Source organism: Mixophyes fleayi, chromosome 4, assembly GCF_038048845.1.
Source record: "Mixophyes fleayi isolate aMixFle1 chromosome 4, aMixFle1.hap1, whole genome shotgun sequence".
Lineage (NCBI taxonomy): Eukaryota > Metazoa > Chordata > Amphibia > Anura > Limnodynastidae > Mixophyes > Mixophyes fleayi.
In genome coordinates, this window is record NC_134405.1 from 160,315,194 (window position 1) to 160,337,091 (window position 21,898).

At 36.0% G+C, this 21,898-nt stretch overlaps 1 protein-coding gene across 7 annotated transcripts in view; it reads left to right on the plus strand.

Annotated features, from left to right (window-relative positions):
• Positions 1-21,898, plus strand: part of CACNA2D1 (calcium voltage-gated channel auxiliary subunit alpha2delta 1) — a 612,754-nt gene that overhangs the window by 541,314 nt on the left and 49,542 nt on the right. For 3 of the 7 annotated variants that reach the window (XM_075208701.1, XM_075208699.1, XM_075208698.1), the window contains exons 16-22: positions 2,539-2,607; positions 9,122-9,196; positions 10,205-10,279; positions 15,362-15,385; positions 17,088-17,105; positions 17,204-17,275; positions 20,384-20,455. In XM_075208701.1, the coding sequence (XP_075064802.1) occupies positions 2,539-2,607; positions 9,122-9,196; positions 10,205-10,279; positions 15,362-15,385; positions 17,088-17,105; positions 17,204-17,275; positions 20,384-20,455 (405 nt within the window). The remainder of the gene's footprint in view (positions 1-2,538; positions 2,608-9,121; positions 9,197-10,204; positions 10,280-15,361; positions 15,386-17,087; positions 17,106-17,203; positions 17,276-20,383; positions 20,456-21,898) is intronic. The other 4 variants (XM_075208705.1, XM_075208703.1, XM_075208702.1 and 1 more) reach the window with 2 other exon arrangements.

A 21,898-nucleotide genomic window follows, 5' to 3' on the forward strand; every position in this document is an offset into this window, starting at 1 on the left:
TCTCTTAAATCTTACAATTGGAAAGGTAAAACAGATTATCTAATGTCTAAGCTATTAGAAGACATTGGGCCTGATTCATTATGGAATGTAAATGCCGATATGTGCTGTATTTGGCGTAAAATCGCTCTGCGCATGCCTAGAACCGGACCATACGCCAGTGAACGCAGCAACATCCAACTCATCTTTGAGCACAAAGGACCCTTAGGTCAGCCTATGTTTTCAGGGGAGGAATGGGAAGGCGACCGGGCATATGCACGTAGTCAATGTACAGTAACAGCATGCCAAGCTTGATCGCACACAGCAGCATCTGGTTCAAGCATTGGATATCTCTTAGGTACATGTTTCTCTGTCGTATCACTTGCACCAGCTACAGGTCGGGTGTAAGTGCGATTACTAATGATGGCTGTATATGCATGCAGGAACATGTGTTTGCAGTCAGCAGCAAACGTAAAAATTAAGTTTATGTACAGTGGATATTTAATAAAATCATGATAAATATAGTGGAGTAAAACCCCAACATTTTTCAAGTTTTTATTTTTTTTTGAACAATTTTGTCATTTATGACTATATTATTAACAGTCATAGTTGCCTACTCTCCCGGAATGTCCAGAAGATTCCCAAATTTTTGCGAGTTCTCCTTGAATCCCAGGAGAGCAGGGTAACTTCCCGCATCCTGCCCTCTTTGTTGGTGAAGTAGGTGAGAGCGGAGCTAAATGTGGCTTCCTGGCCCCAGCCCCTGTTATGATAGGACAATATTGGTGAAGTTTGACAGGAGCAGGGCCTAACGATCCGTTTCACATGGCCACGCCCACATGACAGAGCCCCCACCCGGAGACCATGCTGCCAAAGTTTGCAAGTATTTTAACAGGTGACAATTATTGAATACTTTTTTTTTCTGTTCATTCTTTTGGGACTTTATATTCCACATATGTATTTTACTTATCCTGCAGTGTATTGCCTATTGGAGCAGAGCTTACCTACATTCATTTTCAACAAGAGATCGCTCCTAGTTGAATACGGATGTGCGTATGCCAGATTTACATGTGTTTTTAAAAAACAATTTAAATTTGTTTTGAATCAGGCCCATTGTTGCTAAATTTTGTATTGGATGTTGAAGTGATAAAATACATTTAGCTGGGAAATATTATTGTAATAAATTTCATTCCTATGACATTTAATTTATTTTTTTGCTGATTCATTTTTAGTTTGAACACTGGTAATTTTGTCAGCAGTTCTGACATAGGATACAGTAATGTACTTATCTTGTCTCTTATCATTTTGTTTCTTGTCCTTGCAATGTAAACATCTGCCGGAAATCTGAGAATTTAACAACATTACCAAAGCATGTATTGTGTTCTTCCTTCACTTCATGCAAGCTGAACTTACTGTCATACTTAAGACCATATCTCCTGTTTTTGAGGCTTCATAGAGTTACAGTAAAGTATCTCAGCATGTACAATTGACACAGGATACAACACAGAAAACAAATACTTAATGGAACAGTTTGTTATATCTCTTCCCTTTTAACTGACCAGAAGTTCATTGGCCAGACGTTTTCATAGAGTTATGCTCTTACTGGAAACCTTGAGGATGTTATGTTGGACTTGATTTGTAATCTAAAAATGTAATAGGTTAAATCAACGTGCAAGAAGAGACTATCCTTTATCAAAATGCTGTATCGTCTTAGTTAATTACAAATAACTAATGTTTATGGCTAGTGCTACACAGGCAATTTTTCATTTTTGAGATTGTCATGCGATTAATTGTTTAGGAAATATTGTGCTACTTTATGCTATATTGTGCATCTGATGCCTGAGGTTAATCTCTGTAAAATCTCTTAGCACAGCTCCAAGTATCACAGCATGGTTTGGCTAAAAAATTGATTGAATGAGTAATTCCTCATTCATCCACTATAGTCTATAAATGCGATTAATCGATTCAAGGTCTCGCAACACAATTAAATTGCAGAATTGTATTCTGTAGTGACATTTTATTTCTCAGATGAGAAGTATTGATGGTCGTTTCACAAATAACATGATAGGTGTTCATATTTGAAACAATCCTAACATATCTCATTAAATCAGTTCTCAAATAAATGTTCTTGTGTTTGGGGATAATGGTGATAAACTGTTCAGTTTAGTCCTATTGTGAAAATCATGTGAAATGCTTCCAAAATTGAAAAAAAGTGTGGACCATGCAAAAAAAAAATAATGTGGCACATGTTCTCTATCTTGTCGTGTTGTACCACTGTTCTGTTGTGCTTTTTGTTTCAGATAAACATGCTTCATATGTAATCTGTAATTACATTTTGCAAAAAATTGTATGCAAAGCTCATGCCCATATTATTTGTTATTAGACAGTCATAAATGTTTATATGCTTCATTTACAAACCATGGCAATAACCCTGACCGTATATTACTCTTTCTATACTGACGGGCTGCAAACCATGGAAAATAAAGTCCTAAATGCACAGGTGTACTGAAGATTGGTGTGGTACATGGTAATTGGCAATAATTTTTATTCTTGTTATGTTTGTAGGAGCTGGGTCTGGTCATCACTGGTACTTTGCCTGTTTTCAATTTGACAGGAGACCGAAAAGAAAATAAAGTAAGTTGACAGACCATAGTTGCCTTGCCCAGTGCACCACAGATATATGTAGCACAAACCTTGGCCTTAGAATCTAGGGGCTAGATTTACTAAGCTGCGGGTTTGAAAAAGTGGGGATGTTGCCTATAGCAACCAACCAGATTCTAGCTTTCACTTATTTAGTACTTTCTACAAAATTACAGCTATAATCTGATTGGTTGCTATAGGCAACATCCCCACTTTTTCAAACATGCAGCTTAGTAAATCTAACCCTAGGTGTTAAAAGACCAGCATTAACCTTGTTATTATAAAAGCTTAACATTATTATAAATCCAAAATATAATTATTTGCAATATAGCGACTAGTCATAGGACCAGTCTGAGGAGTGAAACACATTAATAAGGTTTATAATGTAATATCACTCATTTCCCCTTGTACTGCTTAGGACTGACTACTGTAATTTGTTTTATATGATGAAAGCAGGTGGAATATGAAATATCTATTAGCAAATATGTTTCTAATTTCCTTCCAGGATAAATCTTAGCACGGAGAACACCTCTGTTCCATACAGCAAAGCACTTCTTCTTTGTAATGTGCCAATAGCATTGCTCTCCAGAGAGGCACCATTAATAAGAATAAGTATTTTAAGCTCTTGTGGGCTAGCTTGGAGACAGTCACTTTTATTACCAGAACTCACCAGTGCGGTATTTAATGTTTAGAGAACACATACATTACAAGCACATTCAGTATAGTGAAGCAGCTGGCAAGATGATATGTGAGCAGCTTGAAAGGACATTAAGGGCACTTTACATAGCCACACATACATTTGTTCATATAATAAATTATTAAACATAAATTCTGCTAATGCTACTAAGGGCCAGGTATAAATAAGAACTAATAAATTTAACACAAGAAAAAATAGCTTTTCATGTCTTGTACACTACTAGTGTACCTGTTGCCTACATGCAGCCAAGGCAGCCATTTTGTGAGCTGAACCAATATTCAGCCTGTCAGTCTAAGTTAAAAGGGATGAGGACTTCTCACCAGCGATTCTTAATGAAGATTTACACCCAAAATGTTGTTTTGGGTGGAGTCCAATGCGTTAATTTACAAAATAAAACTGTGCTTGCTGTGGACACATTGTTTGTTGTCTGTTCCCTGATGAATCCTATATCATACTCCTCTTACCACACAGTCTGTTTCATACAGGCCAGTTTGGTGCTGGCGCTTCTCCCCTGTTAACAATGCCATTAACATTCATAAGGAGAGAGTGACATGGGACGTTACAGTCATGAATGACCCCGACCAACAGGGCATCCACAATATCATATATTTTTTTTTACTTTACTTGTCATTTCATTCTTTTTGAAGCAGTTCAAAGTTTAATTATGGATATATGGTGAAATATTGTAAATAAGACTACTTCAGGAAAAGCTGAATTATTTTATTTACAAATTAACTTATCTCCACAATCATTGTCGAGATAAGGTAATCAAAAAATGTTTTTCTTATGATCAGACTACTTGAACTTGTGCTGATGATTTCAGGAGCTTGATTATATCTGATAATGCCAGTATGATTTCTAAAGCAGATTTTTAAGCAATATTGTTTAATATACGAATTAGCTAGGAACTAGTTGAGTCATTGTTGTCCCTAGTTGCTAGTGAATTGACAGACTTCATTCTCCTGAATATTGGTTTAGCTCACAGAGAGATCTATTTATTTAAATAAAGCATTTTCACCTTTTTTTAAATAAAGTTTTATTAACTTGATTCATTATTTTATAGGATCTGGAACTGGAGGCCTCTGGGTTTCCAGTTCCAGTGTGCATGCGAGGAAGAGAGGAAGATTAGCCTTGCCTCAGAATGGATTGGAGAGAGAGGATGGGTTGGGGAATGTTTATATGATTGAGTAAAGAAGGGAATGTGGAGTGGCGCACGCAGGGGGGGTTTCTGGGTTTCTAGCCCCCCCCCCGCTAAAAAGTGCCCTATATATCGGCACTGTAGTATACAGCAGCCGCAGCGTTAAGAAGCATCCGCGACGGTGCTGTATTGCGGCTTCCTAGGCTGGTCTCTAGGAAGAAAAAAAAATTCGGGGGCGGAGGAAACGCCCCCCGAAAAATCCTCCGTGCGCCCCTGATGTGTTGGTGAAAACAGATAGACTGAAGAGGTGAATAAAAAAGAAAGGCTTGCAATGATCAGTAATTTTAAAACCTGTGATGCCATGTAATACTTTGTTAAGGGGAAAAACAAATTTGAAATTATCTCATTTGGTCTTGCTCTTACTGAAGCAGCTTCTGTTTTGTGTAAACATATAGCCTGACATCCAATCAAAAGTGTAGGAAATCATTTTTCTTTCCATACAATTTTTTTTTTGCCATGTGTTACTTCTAAGTCTGGGAACAGTTTTTTCCCATCTTCTTGGTTTACCTTCTTTGCATATTCTGGTGAATGTTCCTTTATCGTCTCTTCTTTATTATTTGTTTTTGTTTTTTACTTTATTTTGTTTTGCTGTTAAGGATGGGTAATTAGGTCTTTGTTTGATGAGACCTAAAAATAAGAGTGAGAATGAAAGCAGAATTTAATCATTATTCCATTTTTTATTAAATAGAAAAACTTTCTTTTTTTGTCTACTGTTCAGAGCTCTTGTTGACGTATTGATCAGTATATCTGCAAGCAGTTCCCATCCCCAAAATATATAAATTGTCAGATATAACTATTAGTATTTTTCAGCCCACCCACTCTTCTCCCTGTATCAAGATAAAGAGATCCTAAATACTTCACCCTCTCCAACACCAGTCAGGTCTGAGAAGAGCACAAATGTGCAGTATACTGTTAACTTACTTGACTTTTAGAGTGTTATAGGTGGCTTATATTAAATCCCTAAAAACTGCATCAAGTTTCAAAACTATTTTATTATTAGAGGATCGTAGGAGATATTGGGTAGCAAATCCAGTCCTCATAGATGTGTATGAGGACTGCAATCATGAGCTATTTATCAAGCTCTGAAATTTGAAGCTTGGTCCCGATAGCTGAAGATGCTGTTAGCCATTCTAGTCTATGGGGAGAGCATCACAGGAGAGGGATCTTCAGCTTTGTGCTCCTCTCCATTAGAAATTGTGCAGGGCCAATTTATAGATTATTTGCCGGAACAGGCTTCTATTGGAGCCACTTTCCTGACTTATCAATATTTAATAAATTGCCATGTTAAATAATTTCGTAGCATTGCAATAAGAAATGATAATTAACAAAAGCTATATGCAATGGGTCATTAATAGACTCCATAGTATGAGTGTGCGGATAAAATTTTATAAAAAGAGGCACTGAGAACAATGACTGTGACTGTGCAGTCCATCCCTTAGCTTAATTAGAAGCTTTGGCATAAACTGGATCTGCGCACGCAGTCTAGGAGGGGTGCTATTGGCCTCTACAGTCATTTCTCCCACCCACAGCCCCATGTGGGGCTGCAAGATCGAAAGAACAGTTTTACTTTCACAGATGTAGCACACTTCAGTGATTGCTTTGATATGTATATGTTTAATTTTATTGATATGGTGCCAAGCAGTGTATGCATGAAACAAGCAATATTTAATAGGAGTTACAAGTGCCTATCCTGAAGAGTTTAAAATGTAAATCTGAATTAATGTAAAAATGTGAAATATTCCATTTGTACATTGCACTAAGCTGTAATACTTTTTATAATAAATGTGTTTCTCTGTATCTTTGAAATATTGTTATTGCTATTGTTAAATTGTTTTCCTTTCCCATCTGTCATGTTCTATATGCCACATATGTACTGCATATTGCACATTAGTAATCACCTGTGGATCATGGGTGTATAATGTTACAAAGCAGTGGCTTGCCACAAGAAATACACTTGCTATTTAGTGAATTGATGAACATTGATAAATCTGAACATGTCTGTGGTTGGATGGGCTTACTTTGCTACCCGGTCTGTTGAGGATGGGGATGAAGGGATATTCTTCTGACACAGTTTATCTGGGTTTCTTTCTAACAGTAAGTAACCGAATGTTACTGATCACTCCTACTGGTATCAGACACTCGCCGACAATGAATGCCAACTGCACAATAGTTGTAGGAGAATTTCGCTGCCCACACGGCACCTAAAACCGCTTACTTGTGGGTAACTGGAATAACCGCTGCAGCGCCTCTTTGCTGTGGGTTGGCTAGCACCTTCTGAGCACTTAATATGGATCAGGACTGCTGGGTAGCGGGTAGAGTGTTGACACAGTGACACTGAGTTCAACACAGGACAGCTGGGGTATGGATTAGAGTGTAAACTGTTATCTGTTGGTCACAGGATACAGCAAGCAATAGGCGTCTGGCAGAATCTTCAAGCAGTTATGTCTATTGCTCAAGGATCCTTACAAGGACATTTACACAACAATTAAAGTTACTAGTGATCTTTCAGAAGTTCAGATGGTCAAACAGAGCTCTTTATATACTGTTTCGTCCCTAGCCCCCTGATCCTAGCTGGCATCACAAAGTCTGAGATATTACATTCAATATTTAGCATCAGGATGTAATATGTTGTCTAAACTTGGATTTCACGTAATTTAAGCTTAGCAAAATTCACATCAATCTGTGATTTCCTAAATCACTTGCTATTAATTTATTGATGTAGTTCACCTATCTTGTTAACAGGACATGATATACAGGATTAAAAAGGTAATGACCCCCTGCTGTATATTCAGGTTAAAAAGTGTTGGTCACTCACATAAAAAGACTTATTTAGCATGGGATTTCCTTTCTTACTTTCTTACAAAAACAAATTTCCTAAAACATATGCCTACTGCATCAGAAATCAATATATTTCAATTAAAAAATAAGTACATTTGTAACTATATGCATTGGCGCACTGCGCCACTAATTAAATTATACAATAAGTTATTTATAAGGGATCCACAGTGTCTGACTACAATAATATTTCCTCCTATATGTTCCTTTTTCTGATATAACAATCATTGTAAATAACATTTCAATCCCTCCTGTTTACCAGGCTCACTGCTTAGGGGTACTTGTTGACGTGTACACCTTTTCACTTCTTATATTCAGGCTCTAATAATTATCTGCCGTTTTGAGCAAAAAATCTCTTACATTCATCCCTTTCTCTTGCATAATGTAACTAAAATATTGGTGCATGATCTAATCATAACGCAACTAGACTTTTGCAGTACTCTCTTCTGGTGTCTAGCACTGAGCAGACTGGCTCCATTCCAATCTGTTATGAATTCTGCAATTTAAGTTATTCACCTTTCCTTCCGCTTCTCGAGTACTACTCCTTTCTGTCAGCCTCTTCATTGGCTCCCTATCGAGCATGGGATACAGTTCACGATTATGGTCTTAACCTAAAAAGTTCTCAGCACCTCATTAATCTACACTAATCTATAGCTACTCCCCAAATGGAACCTCCGCTCTTTATATGACCCTCTTCTGTCTTTTTCTCTGATTGTCTCCTTCTCACTCACACCTAAAAGATTTCTCTTATGCTTCACCTATTCTCTGGAACTTTTCCTCATGCCATAAGACACTCGCAGCATTTTTCTTTTGAAACTAATATCTTTAGGCAAGAATATAACCTGACCCCAAACTACTATACTAACCTGATATATCAAAACTTCTTACACATACCTATTACTCTGTACTGCTCTGCGGGAGATGTTGGTAATATATATATATATATATATATATATATATATATATATATATATATATATATATATTGTGGAATATAAATTAGTAGGAAAAGACATGATACACAACTAGATAGAAATGGAAATACTCATTATTAAACAAAGTAGAAGAATAATTAATATTCTATTATGATTTAGAATGTGCTGGTCATCTGTTTTTAGCCCTCTGCCCCGGCTCTCTCTCCGGGCTCTCTCTCCTTACGGTCTGTTTGGTAATAAAAATAATCTGTGTATACTGACATAGCTGTTATCTTTTTGACAGCTGAGCTCAATAATTTTCATCATGGCACAATATATTTCTGTACGGTAAACTGAAATCTAGCATGTGAAATCTACTTGTTGATATCCAGTGGTTATTGATGGGGCTTTTAAACTGCCCACAGTATAAATCTTAGAATCATTATTAAAGCATTTGTTTTATTAGACTTTCTATTCTCTGAAGGGAAAATCACTCTGGGCTTCCTGACAAAAGTCCATGTAATATAAACTTGGCCACACACACTATGTATTCTTTATTGGTTCCAAGGGACCAAAAGAAAACTCTAATGTTTAATTGAAGTCTGGGGGAAAATACAGTCAATAAGCTTTATTTATGCAGAAAGTATATTAACGTACCCTGTGCACAGCTAATTACATCATCATCGTTATTATTCATGATGTACTTTAGGCATACAACCTTTTAAGATACAAAAATATATGACTATCTTGCCATATAGTTTATGACTCCCAGACTGTTTCCAGAAACATTTAACATTTTATTTTCTGATGCCATATGGATATTACAATCCCATTCGAAAATTTATGCCTGTGTTTTTTTTTTAGAACCAATTGATACTTGGTGTCATGGGTGTAGATGTCTCTTTAAAAGATATTAAAAGGCTCACTCCCCGCTTTACGGTAAGTTTATCTTATATTCTGCATCATGTGAAAAGTAAAAGTGTGCTTAAACTTATAGGGGCAGATTCAATTACGTTCCATAGGAACATTGTGTGATGAAACTCCGTGGGATTTTAGGGTACTAAAACATTCCTTATTTTTGCTTGCATTTCATAGAGGTGAAAGCAAAAATAAGTGATATTTTATGTGCCATAACACCCGTAAATGCACACAGGAGCACATGCTGTGAGGCTCCAACGGGAACTGGCACTTAGTTGTATTTGCCCCATAGTGTCCCCATGTTCTCATTTAAATATATATCAGAATCTTTCATGTACCATGCCAATCATTTTTTCAGAAAAGCTTTTAAATAAATATATTTTCTTTCTAGCATCAATTTTACATAAACCCGAAGAAGGAGGAGGATTAAGTGTGCTTTCAGTAGGAGTTCTCTCTTTTTCTTGCCCATTTTGCCTTTGCCCTAGCTTTTGTACAAGGATATTTTTACACACATTATTTTCCGTGTTGCTAGATGACATTTTGAATAGAGCTTTAAGTGTACCTGTCAGCTACACACCAGAGGTAGGAATTTTGTTCAATTGATACGTAGGGCTAGATTTACTAAACTGCGGGTTGGAAAAAGTGGAGATGTTGCCTATAGCAACCAATCAGATTCTAGCTGTCATTTATTTAGTACAATCTACAAAATGATAGCTAGAATCTGATTGGTTGCTATAGGCAACATCTCCACTTTTTTAAACCCGCAGTTTAGTAAATATACCCCGTAGTCTTGAAAATTCAGCCTATTAATTTAGTTGGAACTAATTGCATCATTGGGGCAAAATGGCTGTTTTCAGTGTGTATAGGTGACAGGTACACTATGCTGGTTTTTGTGATTTATTGACCACTCTAAGCAAACTGCCTGATGTTAGATGTAATAAATCATAATACATTGTTCTGCAGGGTGCACAAATATTTCTTTGTTGAATGTGTTTCAGGTTCGTAATTATTCTGTATGTTTTCCTCTAGCTATGTCCTAATGGATATTATTTTGCCCTTGATCCTAATGGTTATGTGTTGCTCCATCCAAATCTTCAACCAAAGGTATGAATGAGACTACTAACTTAAAAATTCAAAAGTCCTTTCTAATTATTATCATATGACTTTCTCCAACAATTAACGTTATATAAAAGGAATATATATATATATATATATATATATATATATATATATATATATATATATGTGTTTAATTCTGCAGTTTAGTTAGTTGTTAGTTATAGGAACTAGTCAGCCAATGAAAATAACCAGCCAGGGAAAAAGTGAGAAAGGTATAAAGTATCCCATAATAGACATGGACACAATTGATCTTTATAATCAGGAGTGGTAGTACCAGAACCTTAGCACTTTGTGCCACATAGATCTGTAGAACTGATTCATATTACAAAACACTGTGTATCACTATGTTACACATTTACAGCATATAATTACTTTACATAGAATAACCTAATAATAGAAACTATAGTATTGTACTGAAACACGAGGACAGCATTTGGGGCCATTAAACAAATCTAGGCCTGCGTGCTACACAGTGAAACTAATTAACTTCTGTATTTATCACATTTTCAAATTGTAACACAGCTGCATTTTTATAATTAGAAATGACTTCACCTGTATATTGTGATTTGCTGTTATTTTCTACATCCATAAATATAGCCAATAGAAATATTTCTACTAAGCAAATGGTATACTGTAGTTCTAAAACTTCTATGCAAATTATGTTAAGCAGTTGTATGCAGCTGGCTGCGATGGAGTCACATGTGTCCCTCTACCTGGTTAATTTATTTATCTTCTAATTTATGCTCACATACTGATTGTCATGTCATGAAATTAGCACAGTGCATTCATGTAGTCTATGTAAGTGGTAAATCCATGGTGTTACTGTCCAGAAGTAATTGCACACTTGCAGTTTTTTTTCTAACAATGCACCATTTCTTACACATATGTATTTCTTTGGATTGCATTGGAATAAAACACAAAAAGTATAAAAATATGCTAAGTTGTAGCTTATTCCACACAGAAATCTTGGACCAGACAAAATTATTGGCACCTATTAGAAGTAGGTAGAAATAATTAGATTTCAAGCAGGTGATTTTTCTTCACTTTGGAACTGAGCTCATCTGTGGTGAGTAGCAGGTGTCTGCAATATAAGAATCACTCACAGAACAAGCTTTAATAGGGAAAATAACTCAACCTCTTGTTTTGTGTGTGTCACTGTGTGTATTGCAATGAGCATGGAGAAAAGAAAGCCAGGGAATTGTCTGAGAAGGTCTGACAGAGGATTTTAGCCAAACATGGACAATCTCAGGGATACAATTCAATCTCCAGAGACCTTGATGTTCCTGTTCACTGTATGTAATGTTATTAAGAAGTTTAAGGCCCATGGCACTGTTGCCCCCGTCCCTAGAAGTAGAAAATTCAATGAAAGATGAGTTATATGCTCAGAGATACAGTAAGCATAAAAAAGCCCAACTTGAGGTTGCCAAAAAACACCTGAACAAGCCAATTTCCTTCTGGTAGAATATCATATGGACAGATGAGACCAAATTAGAGCTTCTTGGTAAAGCAGATCATACTTATGTTTACAGAAAGCAACATGAAAAGTACATATTCCCTACTGTCAAACATGGAGGAGGTTCAGTGATGTTTTGGGGTTGCTGTGCTGCATCTGGCACTGAGAGTGTGGAATGTGAGCATGGTATCATGAAAACAGATGATTTGGAGCACAATGTTAAGCCTGGTGTCAGAAAGCTGGACATCATTGAAGGTCATGGCTAGGACAATGACCACAAACATACTTCAAAAAGCAGCCAGGAATGGTTCAAGACTAGAAGGTGGACTGTTCTGAAGTGACCAGCAATGAATCCAGTTCTAAATCCCATAGAACAGCTTTGGAGAGATCTTCGAACAGCAGTTGAGGGAAGGAACCCTTCAAATCAGAGAGCTGGAGCAGTTTGCACAAGGAGAGTGGTCCGAACTGCCAGATGACTGTGTTACCAAATATTAAGTCTAGGGTGTCACTAATTTTGTCAGTGCTATTTCTTCCCATTTTCTGAATTAAAATGATATACAGTAGTAGATTCTGAAAAAAGATAATTGTTCAATGTATTAAAGAAAAATAATTGTGAAGGCCAATTCCTGTTGTTAGTTTCACCATATTTAGAGGACATTGTGAGTTAATTGAAAAAGTATGTAATGTAACAACTAAATCTAGACAGTAGATGTACTAGTCAAATTCACACTCCTGGTTAATGTAGAACTCCACATTTATTCAAAACAAGGGATTTCTTACTAATACACTAAGAAATCAAAGCTAATTTTTTATTTGAGAATGGGAGAAATCATTGTTAAGGGTGGTTTCACAACAACTCCTATGAACAAGACATGATAATCTCATGATGCTTAACCAAACTGTATATACAGCACTAACAAATATCAAATGTCAGGTATTTAGTGTTTACCATTAACTACTCATTGCCAATAACTACACTTTCCTATATTGCATTTAATAAACTGGAATCAAGTAGTGTTTGGGTGCATTTTCTGGACACAAACTTAAGGTCACTTGGAGGAAGTCAGTGTTAACATATAGGGTTTTTGTGCTGACATATGTCAGCTATTCTGATGTCGGTGGAGTATATCAATAGATGGAGCTTGCTGGATAGAGAAGACAAAAAACTTCACATAGACCAAATGAATCTTTTATCGATTAAGAGAAATACAAATTGCACTTACATTCAGTGGCATGTTTGACAAGTCTTGGACATTTATACAGCTGTCCCAGCATTACACTTGTGTGCACTTATTTAATGGTGGGATGTCAAAGCGAATTGAATTTTTCTTAAAAGTTTCCCTTGTTCTATTAGAAGCCTTCTGTCTTCCATACCCAGCATGTTCCATTTTTATCTAATGATCTTCTTTCACCGTTGTGGCTGTGCACTGGTGTAGCTGTGCATCGTTGTGGCTGTGCACTGGTGTAGCTGTGCATCGTTGTGGCTGTGCACTGGTGTAGCTGTGCATCGTTGTGGCTGTGCACTGGTGTAGCTGTGCATCGTTGTGGCTGTGCACTGGTGTAGCTGTGCATCGTTGTGGCTGTGCACAGTTGTAGCTGTGCATCGTTGTGGCTGTGCACTGTTGTAGCTGTGCATCGTTGTGGCTGTGCACTGTTGTAGCTGTGCATCGTTGTGTCTGTGCACTGTTGTAGCTGTGCATCATTGTGTCTGTGCACTGTTGTAGCTGTGCATCGTTGTGTCTGTGCACTGTTGTAGCTGTGCATCGTTGTGTCTGTGCACTGTTGTAGCTGTGCATCGTTGTGGCTGTGCACTGTTGTAGCTGTGGATTGTCGCAGATCCCTACGAAGGTGAAGCTGGACTCTACTTCTCACAAGGCTTGGCTTTTGGTAGTGTGAACTTTCTGCAGTAAAAGGTTACCTGATTCCCCTGAGATTTGACTGGTAATTGTAGAGATTATCAAGTCAAGGTTCAAGGCAACCAAAACAAAATTGTCCATTTCCTTGAATATTTTACGGGAACATACCTGATATCGCTTTTATTAAAATAATTTTGTCCAACATATGGTGCCTGCTGTAACTGAGTTTTCTATACAGTGCTCATATAAGTTACTACTGCCTTTTTCCTGTGCAAGTAATTATATAGTTATGTTAATTCTTACAATTCTGCATGTATGGTTTGAATATGGAAAACTCCTGTGGTTTTGCACTCTTTTCACACTTACCTTGACAGTGGCATAAGGCAAATATTTACTAGAATCTGTTCCTAGCAAAGGCTCTCTTTGCTGCTCACAAACATTCCTTACATTAGACTGAGGGTCTAATCTTGACATGCATTGCCAGACATCCTTGTTTCGTCATCTATATCATCATCATCATCACCATTTATTTATATAGCGCCACTGATTCCGCAGCGCTGTACAGAGAACTCATTCACATCAGTCCCTGCCCCATTGGAGCTTACAGTCTAAATCCCCTAACATACACACATACAGACAGAGACTAGGGTCAATTTTTGATAGCAGCCAATTAACCTACTAGTATATTTTTGAAGTGTGGGAGGAAACCGGAGCACCCGGAGGAAACCCATGCAAACACGGGGAGAACATACAAACTTTACACACATAAGGCCATGGTCGGGAATTGAACTCATGACCCCAGTGCTGTGAGACAGAAGTGCTAACCACTTCACCACCGTGCTGCCCACCTAACCTATACTTAGGTTATAAATGCAGCATGGTGGCTTAGTGGTTAGCACTTCTGCCTCACAGCACTGGGGTCATGAGTTCAATTCCCGACCATGGCCTTATCTGTGTGGAGTTTGTATGTTCTCCCTGTGTTTGCGTGGGTTTCCTCTGGGGTACTCCGGTTTCCTCCCATACTCCAAAAACATACTAGTAGGTTAATTGGTTGCTATCAAAAATTGACCCTAGTCTCTCTTTTTCTCTTTCTCTCTGTCTGTGTGTGTGTGTGTGTGTGTTAGGGAATTTAGACTGTAAGCTTCAATGGGGCAGGGACTGATGTAATTGAGTTCTCTGTACAGCGCTACGGAATCGGTGGCACTATATAAATAAATGATGATGTACTCAATACATTAAGAAAAACATAGTAAATTATACTATGTGTATGAATTGAATTGCATAGTAGTATAATCTGTTATATTTAATTATAAATTCATTACTACCTGCATATAGCCCTTTGCTATGTTTTATTCCTCATTTGCTGTTTTGTGGTCATTCATATCTTGATGATTAGCTAGTCATACTTTATCTTTATCTTCCAAAAAAAAATATTCTATTGTCAAGTGGACTTTTCACTAGATAGTGACCACAAACATAGTAGCATATTTATTATTTTCAGTTATTTGCTATAGTTGGTTTATTTAACTTTCATTGTATCATTTTCTTCTTTCTGTCCTTTCTTTGGTTGGATTGGAAAATATCTTTTGTGCACTGGCAATTTCCTCATGCATGCTGCTTGGGTCTGGTCCTACTATTCATTATCCACTGCATGTAAGAACCTGCCTTTTCTTTTAATTTCTGTATTATTTTGGGATTATATTTATTATTTGTTTGCATGTATGTGTACTTATTATACATTTTCATCTATGAAAACAGAAGAGAATACGAAATCTGAAAATTGTAATTATTTTCTTGATTTGTACATATGTTAGATGCATTTACTATAAAATAATATTGTAGAAATTAGACAACAGACCTTCCAAAAGCACTGCATAAGCATACTACATGGTATATAAAGCCATCCACCACAGCATTAACAGCATATTTGCCCAGTTAATATTCATCAGTTATATAATAAGTATCAGTGATCGAGGTGGCATTTTAGAAGTGGTGTCATGGAAAATGTAAGTGAATGGAATTTGATAATTTTACAATGAATGCAGTAGGAGAAGTGGTGTTATGGCAAACCAGACTACTTTCACTACTGGTATGTATTACAAAAAATTACAAAGTACCTACTATAGATTAGAAAGATGTTCTACAGTAAGTCACCACAGAGTTCTGTGACCAGTAGAAAAGAATGATGACTTACCAGGTCAAAAGAGTTACAGGTTATGAGCTTAGTAAGAGAGATAAGAGGGGGAATCTTATTATATTAAGATGATGAGAGTGAGGAGAGAAGTCAAAGAGGACAGGTAGAATGACGGAAAAATTTCTCAGAACGTGATGCTGCTGGGGTGAGTGAATAATATAAGAGAATGATGATGATGATGCTTATGGTGATGGTCAGGCATTAAAGGAGTTGCAAGAGATGAAGGCAAAAAAGAAAAAGATTATGAGGGAAGGGGTGGGGGAGTAGTCACAGGACATCACCATTTAGTAATGTGACGATTGCTAAAAAGGGAAAACAACAGTTTTATAAGATAAAGATGGTGGTGGTGAGAAGAAGCACATGAGATACGGATGGAGGGCCTGATTCATTAAGGATCTTAACTTAAGAAACTTCTTATTTAAGTCTCCTGGACAAAACCATGTTACAATGCAAGGGGTGCAAATTAACATTCTGTTTTGCACATAAGTTAAATACTGACTGTTTTTTCATGTAGCACACAAATATCAACTTTAAATTTCAGTGTACAAATAAGCTATCAAGTATTTGTGTGCTACATGAAAAAACAGTCAGTATTTAACTTATGTGCAAAACAGAATACTAATTTGCACCCCTTGCATTGTAACATGGTTTTGTCCAGGAGACTGAAATAAGAAGTTTCTCAAGTTAAGATCCTTAATGAATCAGGCCCGGAATGGGAATCAGAAGCTATGGGAAAATGATGAGCGAATGTTGCAGTAGTGGAGGGTGAATGTGGACTCGTAGAAGTCGAACCTGAATGGAGATAAAGCATATGAGATGAGGATAGTGTTGAAATGTTTCAGGAGAGTGGGGGTGAGGTAAACCAAGCGATGGTGAAGGTGGTGATAGGTTACATAAGATGAGAATAGTGAATTAGATTTAGAATAGGATGGTTAGGAGGATCATTTTAACATATATTTGACCAGCCAACCAGTATTGATGCATGTGTAACTCATGTGAATGCCATCTGATTACACTTAGTTTAGATGCTGTTTTGCAATGGATGAGTTTTGTACTAGTGCAGTTTCAAAACATCTTCATAGCAAGAGTTTGTGAATCCTTTACTTATCTTCTGTGTGCTTAGCTGTGTCATGTGGTTTAATTGTGCCTAGTAAATGCGAAAAAACAATCATTAGTTTTAATTTGCATGGAACTAGTATCATAGATCATAGAGCTTTATTAGTTTCTCAAATGTCTTTATTTTAACATAGTTATATAAATTGTTGATGATAAATGGTTATTGCTTCATAGCGCAGCAAATCCAAAGTGGTAAGTCATTTTCCTTAAATAGCTTAGGTTTTTTTGTTAGTAATTGGTAGTGTTATTTGGCAAAGCAATAACTTTATAATTTACTTTCTCTGCTATAGAATCCAAAATCACAGGAGCCAGTAACACTGGATTTCTTGGATGCAGAACTGGAAAATGAACATAAAGTGGAGGTAAACACTAAATTTTCAACACATCCTAAAGGTTTTTCAGAATGTTCAATCCTTTTTCATCCTTCATAATTTGGTTTTATTATAATTTTCATTTTGGTTCACTTAGCTGAATATGAAGATGATTAAAAAATATTTTCTAGCTGCATAGTTGAGGTTTGATAATCTGTTTTCATCACTCATAACATTTTGAAGGAGCAGGAAATCCATCTGGTAACCATGGAGTTTGGAGATGTATGAATTAGGGAGAGGGGTTAAACATACTGGATATACTATATTTACTTAATTTAGTGACTTGTAATTAGCTCTGTTAGCATTTGTATTGGGAAACGTTCAATCCTCTGATGGACCGGTTGTCTGTAGACGTACCCATTTTTCAGCTTCTTACACACAGACTTTGCTGGGAAAAAATAAAATACAGCAGTCATTTGCACACAAGTGAATTATTTTTGTGATTTCCTTTCTCATATGAAATCTTAAAAAAGATATTTAAAAGAATAAAATTGTAGTTTTGTTTAATTGTCACAGAACAAAACATTGTTTAAGCTTGTAGTTGACTATATAGTAATGTGCCCTTTCTAGGTGATAAATTAATAAATAGATCAATATTCTTCCAGCTTGAGGAGACTTGGAGGCAAATGTCTTTTCTTCCATGTTTAGGGCCTCTAGTTCTGCTCAGTTTGTGATCTTAAATCCTGGTATAAGATAGGAAACCATTAGACAATACAACATCATAAGTGTATGCAGTATGTAATGGGGAAGTGCTCCCTGGAAAAGCGAAAAGGAAGCAAACCCAAAGAAAATATATTTATATTGAAAAATGACAATAGATACATGCAAAGCTCAACATATATCTAGCATATAACAGATGGACAATACACTAGAATGGGTAAGTCTAGGTAGCAACAGTCTGCATGATTAGAGAAAAAGTAGAAAGTGGAAAACGTGTATATTAGGGGCACTCTATGATTGTTTATTTATATAAAACATATATTTTATTAGTTCATTTAAAACAATAGTGGAGTCCCAAATTAGTACCTTAGTACCACTAGTAGCGAAATAAAACAAAAATAATAACAAAAATAAATTTATTAAAAAGACAGAACCAACTGCCTAGCCTCACTGTGTAGTAAATATTACAATTTCCCTTTTTATTTTATATCTGGGTTGCCTTGTTAAAGCGAGTAAGCGAAACGCGCGTCGGCGTTCGCCTCGCTGTGTTGTTTACATATGTGACTCATGCTGCCGCTATCTATATAAGCCAGGGAGATATGCTCAAATATACCAAGGGGCTATAATAGACTAGAGGGGATGCGATACTATACCAATCTTATGAACCCCTGAGACTTGTTTATTAGGGAGCGTGGCTACAGTTAGCACACAGGAACCTGATTTGTGCAGTTCCTGAGAGGGATACCAGACTCATATCAATAGGGAGTGGTATTAGATAGCAGCCAATTTGGTACTCCCCGATAAAAAGGAGTTTATAGTCTTATAAACGCCTATGGCTCCTAATGTATTAGACAAATCTAGACCTAATTATCTTATAAACGGGTGAAGAAAATACTGTGGTCTTGATTTTGTCCTACACGTTATGTACTTCAATCTTATATAACAGACTCTCTCCCTATAAATAAAGTATTGAGAGAACTTTATCTATGTGCATTAGATTTATAATATCATATATATGCAAATAGGAACCATTGGCAATAGTATAGCTTATCTCCCTTGCATTCTGAAATAGTGTGTATACTCATTTGGTTAATCTGCTTATTATGCCATATATTTGGACAGCATGATGATCAATATTACCCAGATATAAAATAAAAAGGGAAATTGTAATATTTACTACACAGTGAGGCTAGGCAGTTGGTTCTGTCTTTTTAATAAATTTATTTTTGTTATTATTTTTGTTTTATTTCGCTACTAGTGGTACTAAGGTACTAATTTGGGACTCCACTATTGTTTTAAATGAACTAATAAAATATATGTTTTATATAAATAAACAATCATAGAGTGCCCCTAATATACACGTTTTCCACTTTCTACTTATCTTTGTAAATATCAGTTTTACATGTGTAGGGTGCACCAACCCAGTCATATGATAACAAACATTATAATGATAGACTGGGTATATGATTATCTAGTGCGTCGGTATATATCCTTTTATGATTAGAGAAAAAGTATAAACATTTTAAAATGTTATATAAGTATTAATATCTGAATTATTTCATAATTGTTAACAAGTGTATAAGCCCTTTGAGTGTTACAAATAGACGATGCTTAGACTTGACTAAATTAAACTTAATCAAATTATGTAACCCAGGTGTCATTGACTAGTTTTCTTTATTATCAAATTTTATGGAAGAACAGGGGAGGGAAGGGGCGTATGCACGTAGTCAGTTTACAGTAAGGGCGTGCCAGGATTGAGAGCAAGCACATCTGTCCGATTCAAGCGCTGGGTATCTCTCAGGTACATGATTTTCAGCCATATAACTTAATAAGCTATATGAGCTATAGGGCAGGTGTAAGTGCCGAGTGCATGCTAGAACAAGTGTTTGCAATTAAGAGCGAGTGTTAAAATTCATTTTATATACAGTACGCATTGAGGACATCTCAGTAAATGTATTTTGTGGGGGGAAGTTTTTCTTTTCATTTTCAATATATTTTTCTTAATGATTATATAATTAATATATTATTATATAATAACAGTTGACAATTTTTTTTTTGTGTTCTGCTGGGACTTTATATTGCACATATGTATTCTATATCTCCTGCAGTGTGCTGTGTCTGTCTCAATATGACAAGTGCTGTATATGCAGAGAATACCTACATCTGTATTCAACAGGAGACGTTTTTTCTGCTTGGGGTTGAATACGGACGTGCATATGCCAGGATTATTTTAGTTTTGCGTGTCTTGATGAATCAGGGCCTGAATGTTTTACAGATAGTTTTCTATCATGCTGGACTGATAATTAAAATATTTAACTGGTTAATTTAAAAAAATGAAAGACCCTTGTAAACATCACTCTTGCAATATATATGTATAGAGCTATAATTTAAATCGCTGCTGTGCCATCAACTTTATGTATGTCTGTTGTATTTTTGTAGATTCGTAATAAAATGATAGATGGAGAAATTGGGGAACGCACGTTTCAAACATTAGTCAAATCTCACGATGAGGTAAGAACCAACGTAAATCACAGTTATTGTACGGTAAATGGTAGGCAGCATAACGGTCATATTTGCCAGAAGTAAGATTATGAAGATTCAATGACCTGAATCTGTAGGTGATTCTCCAATATGAAGGTATTGAAAGAAGCATAGAAAAATGGAACCCTCATCCAATGAAAAGAGAATTCCCAAATGTTTATGTCATCACTCCAAGACACTAGGACAGATTGGAAACAAATAAACATTTACATGTGATAAAAGTAGCATAATCTAGTACCTTTAGTAGAAATAAAATCAAACTACTTAATTTGTGAAGTTAAATCAAAATAAAGTCCTTAAGCAGTCAGAGTTCTATCCTCCCAGCCATACCTACAAAGCATGTCATTATTCTAACACCACCCTATCCATTTCACCCTCATGCTTTTGTGGGGCTCCATATAATTAAGCAACCATGAGTTTAAATATCTTGTATATGACCAATAGGCTTTCAATGGAAAATTTCAATTAAAACATTGATTAATTGATAAACTGTATTATATAAAACATCCTATGTTAACAAATTAAACTGTTCAGTGGTAAATGCAAACCCACTTATATAAATTTTACTCACAAAATTATTGAAATTAATCTTTATGTTCAAACAACTGGCCATTAAACTTCCCAGATTATAAATCCAACATGTAAGATGTACTGTCCTACAATGTGTTTCTTTTTTCTATGTGTGGTGCTTCTATAAAATATAACATATTTCATATAGAAAATAACATATAGAAAATATATCAATGTGTTTTACTTTGTTTGTCCTTGATAATACATTATCAGTTGACCTAGTTTTATGGATTAAGGAATACTTTTAAAATTGTATTATGCAAAATAGCTACAATGAATTTACCGAAGAACTACAAAATAATCATTATATTTAACTCTGGGGGCTAGATTTACTAAGCTGCGGGTTTGAAAAAGTGGGGATGTTGCCTATAGCAACCAATCAGATTCTAGCTTTCATTTATTTAGTACCTTCTACAAAATGATAGCTAGAATCTGATTGGTTGCTATAGGCAACATCCCCACTTTTTCAAACCCGCAGCTTAGTAAATCTAGCCCTGGATCATGTCAGAATGTAACCTGTGCCAAAACACAGTTAATGATTTTTGTGATTTTGTGAAATTCCTTGGTAGATGCTGTAGAATGAACAGGGAACCACAGCCTTGTATCTTACATTTATAAAACTAAAACTATTATAGTTATATGTAATTTATTAATGTGGAAACCTCTAGATGCAGAAAAGGCTTGATTTATTGTACATTTAAGCTCAGTTGAATTCGTGAATACCATTCCAAAGTGCATTTGTGTCCTAGACATTGTTGTGCTGTACCCAGAAGATGACTGAAAATGGCATCTCTCTTTTTCTTTATTTAAAAAATACACGAGAAAAATAGGATAGCATCAATG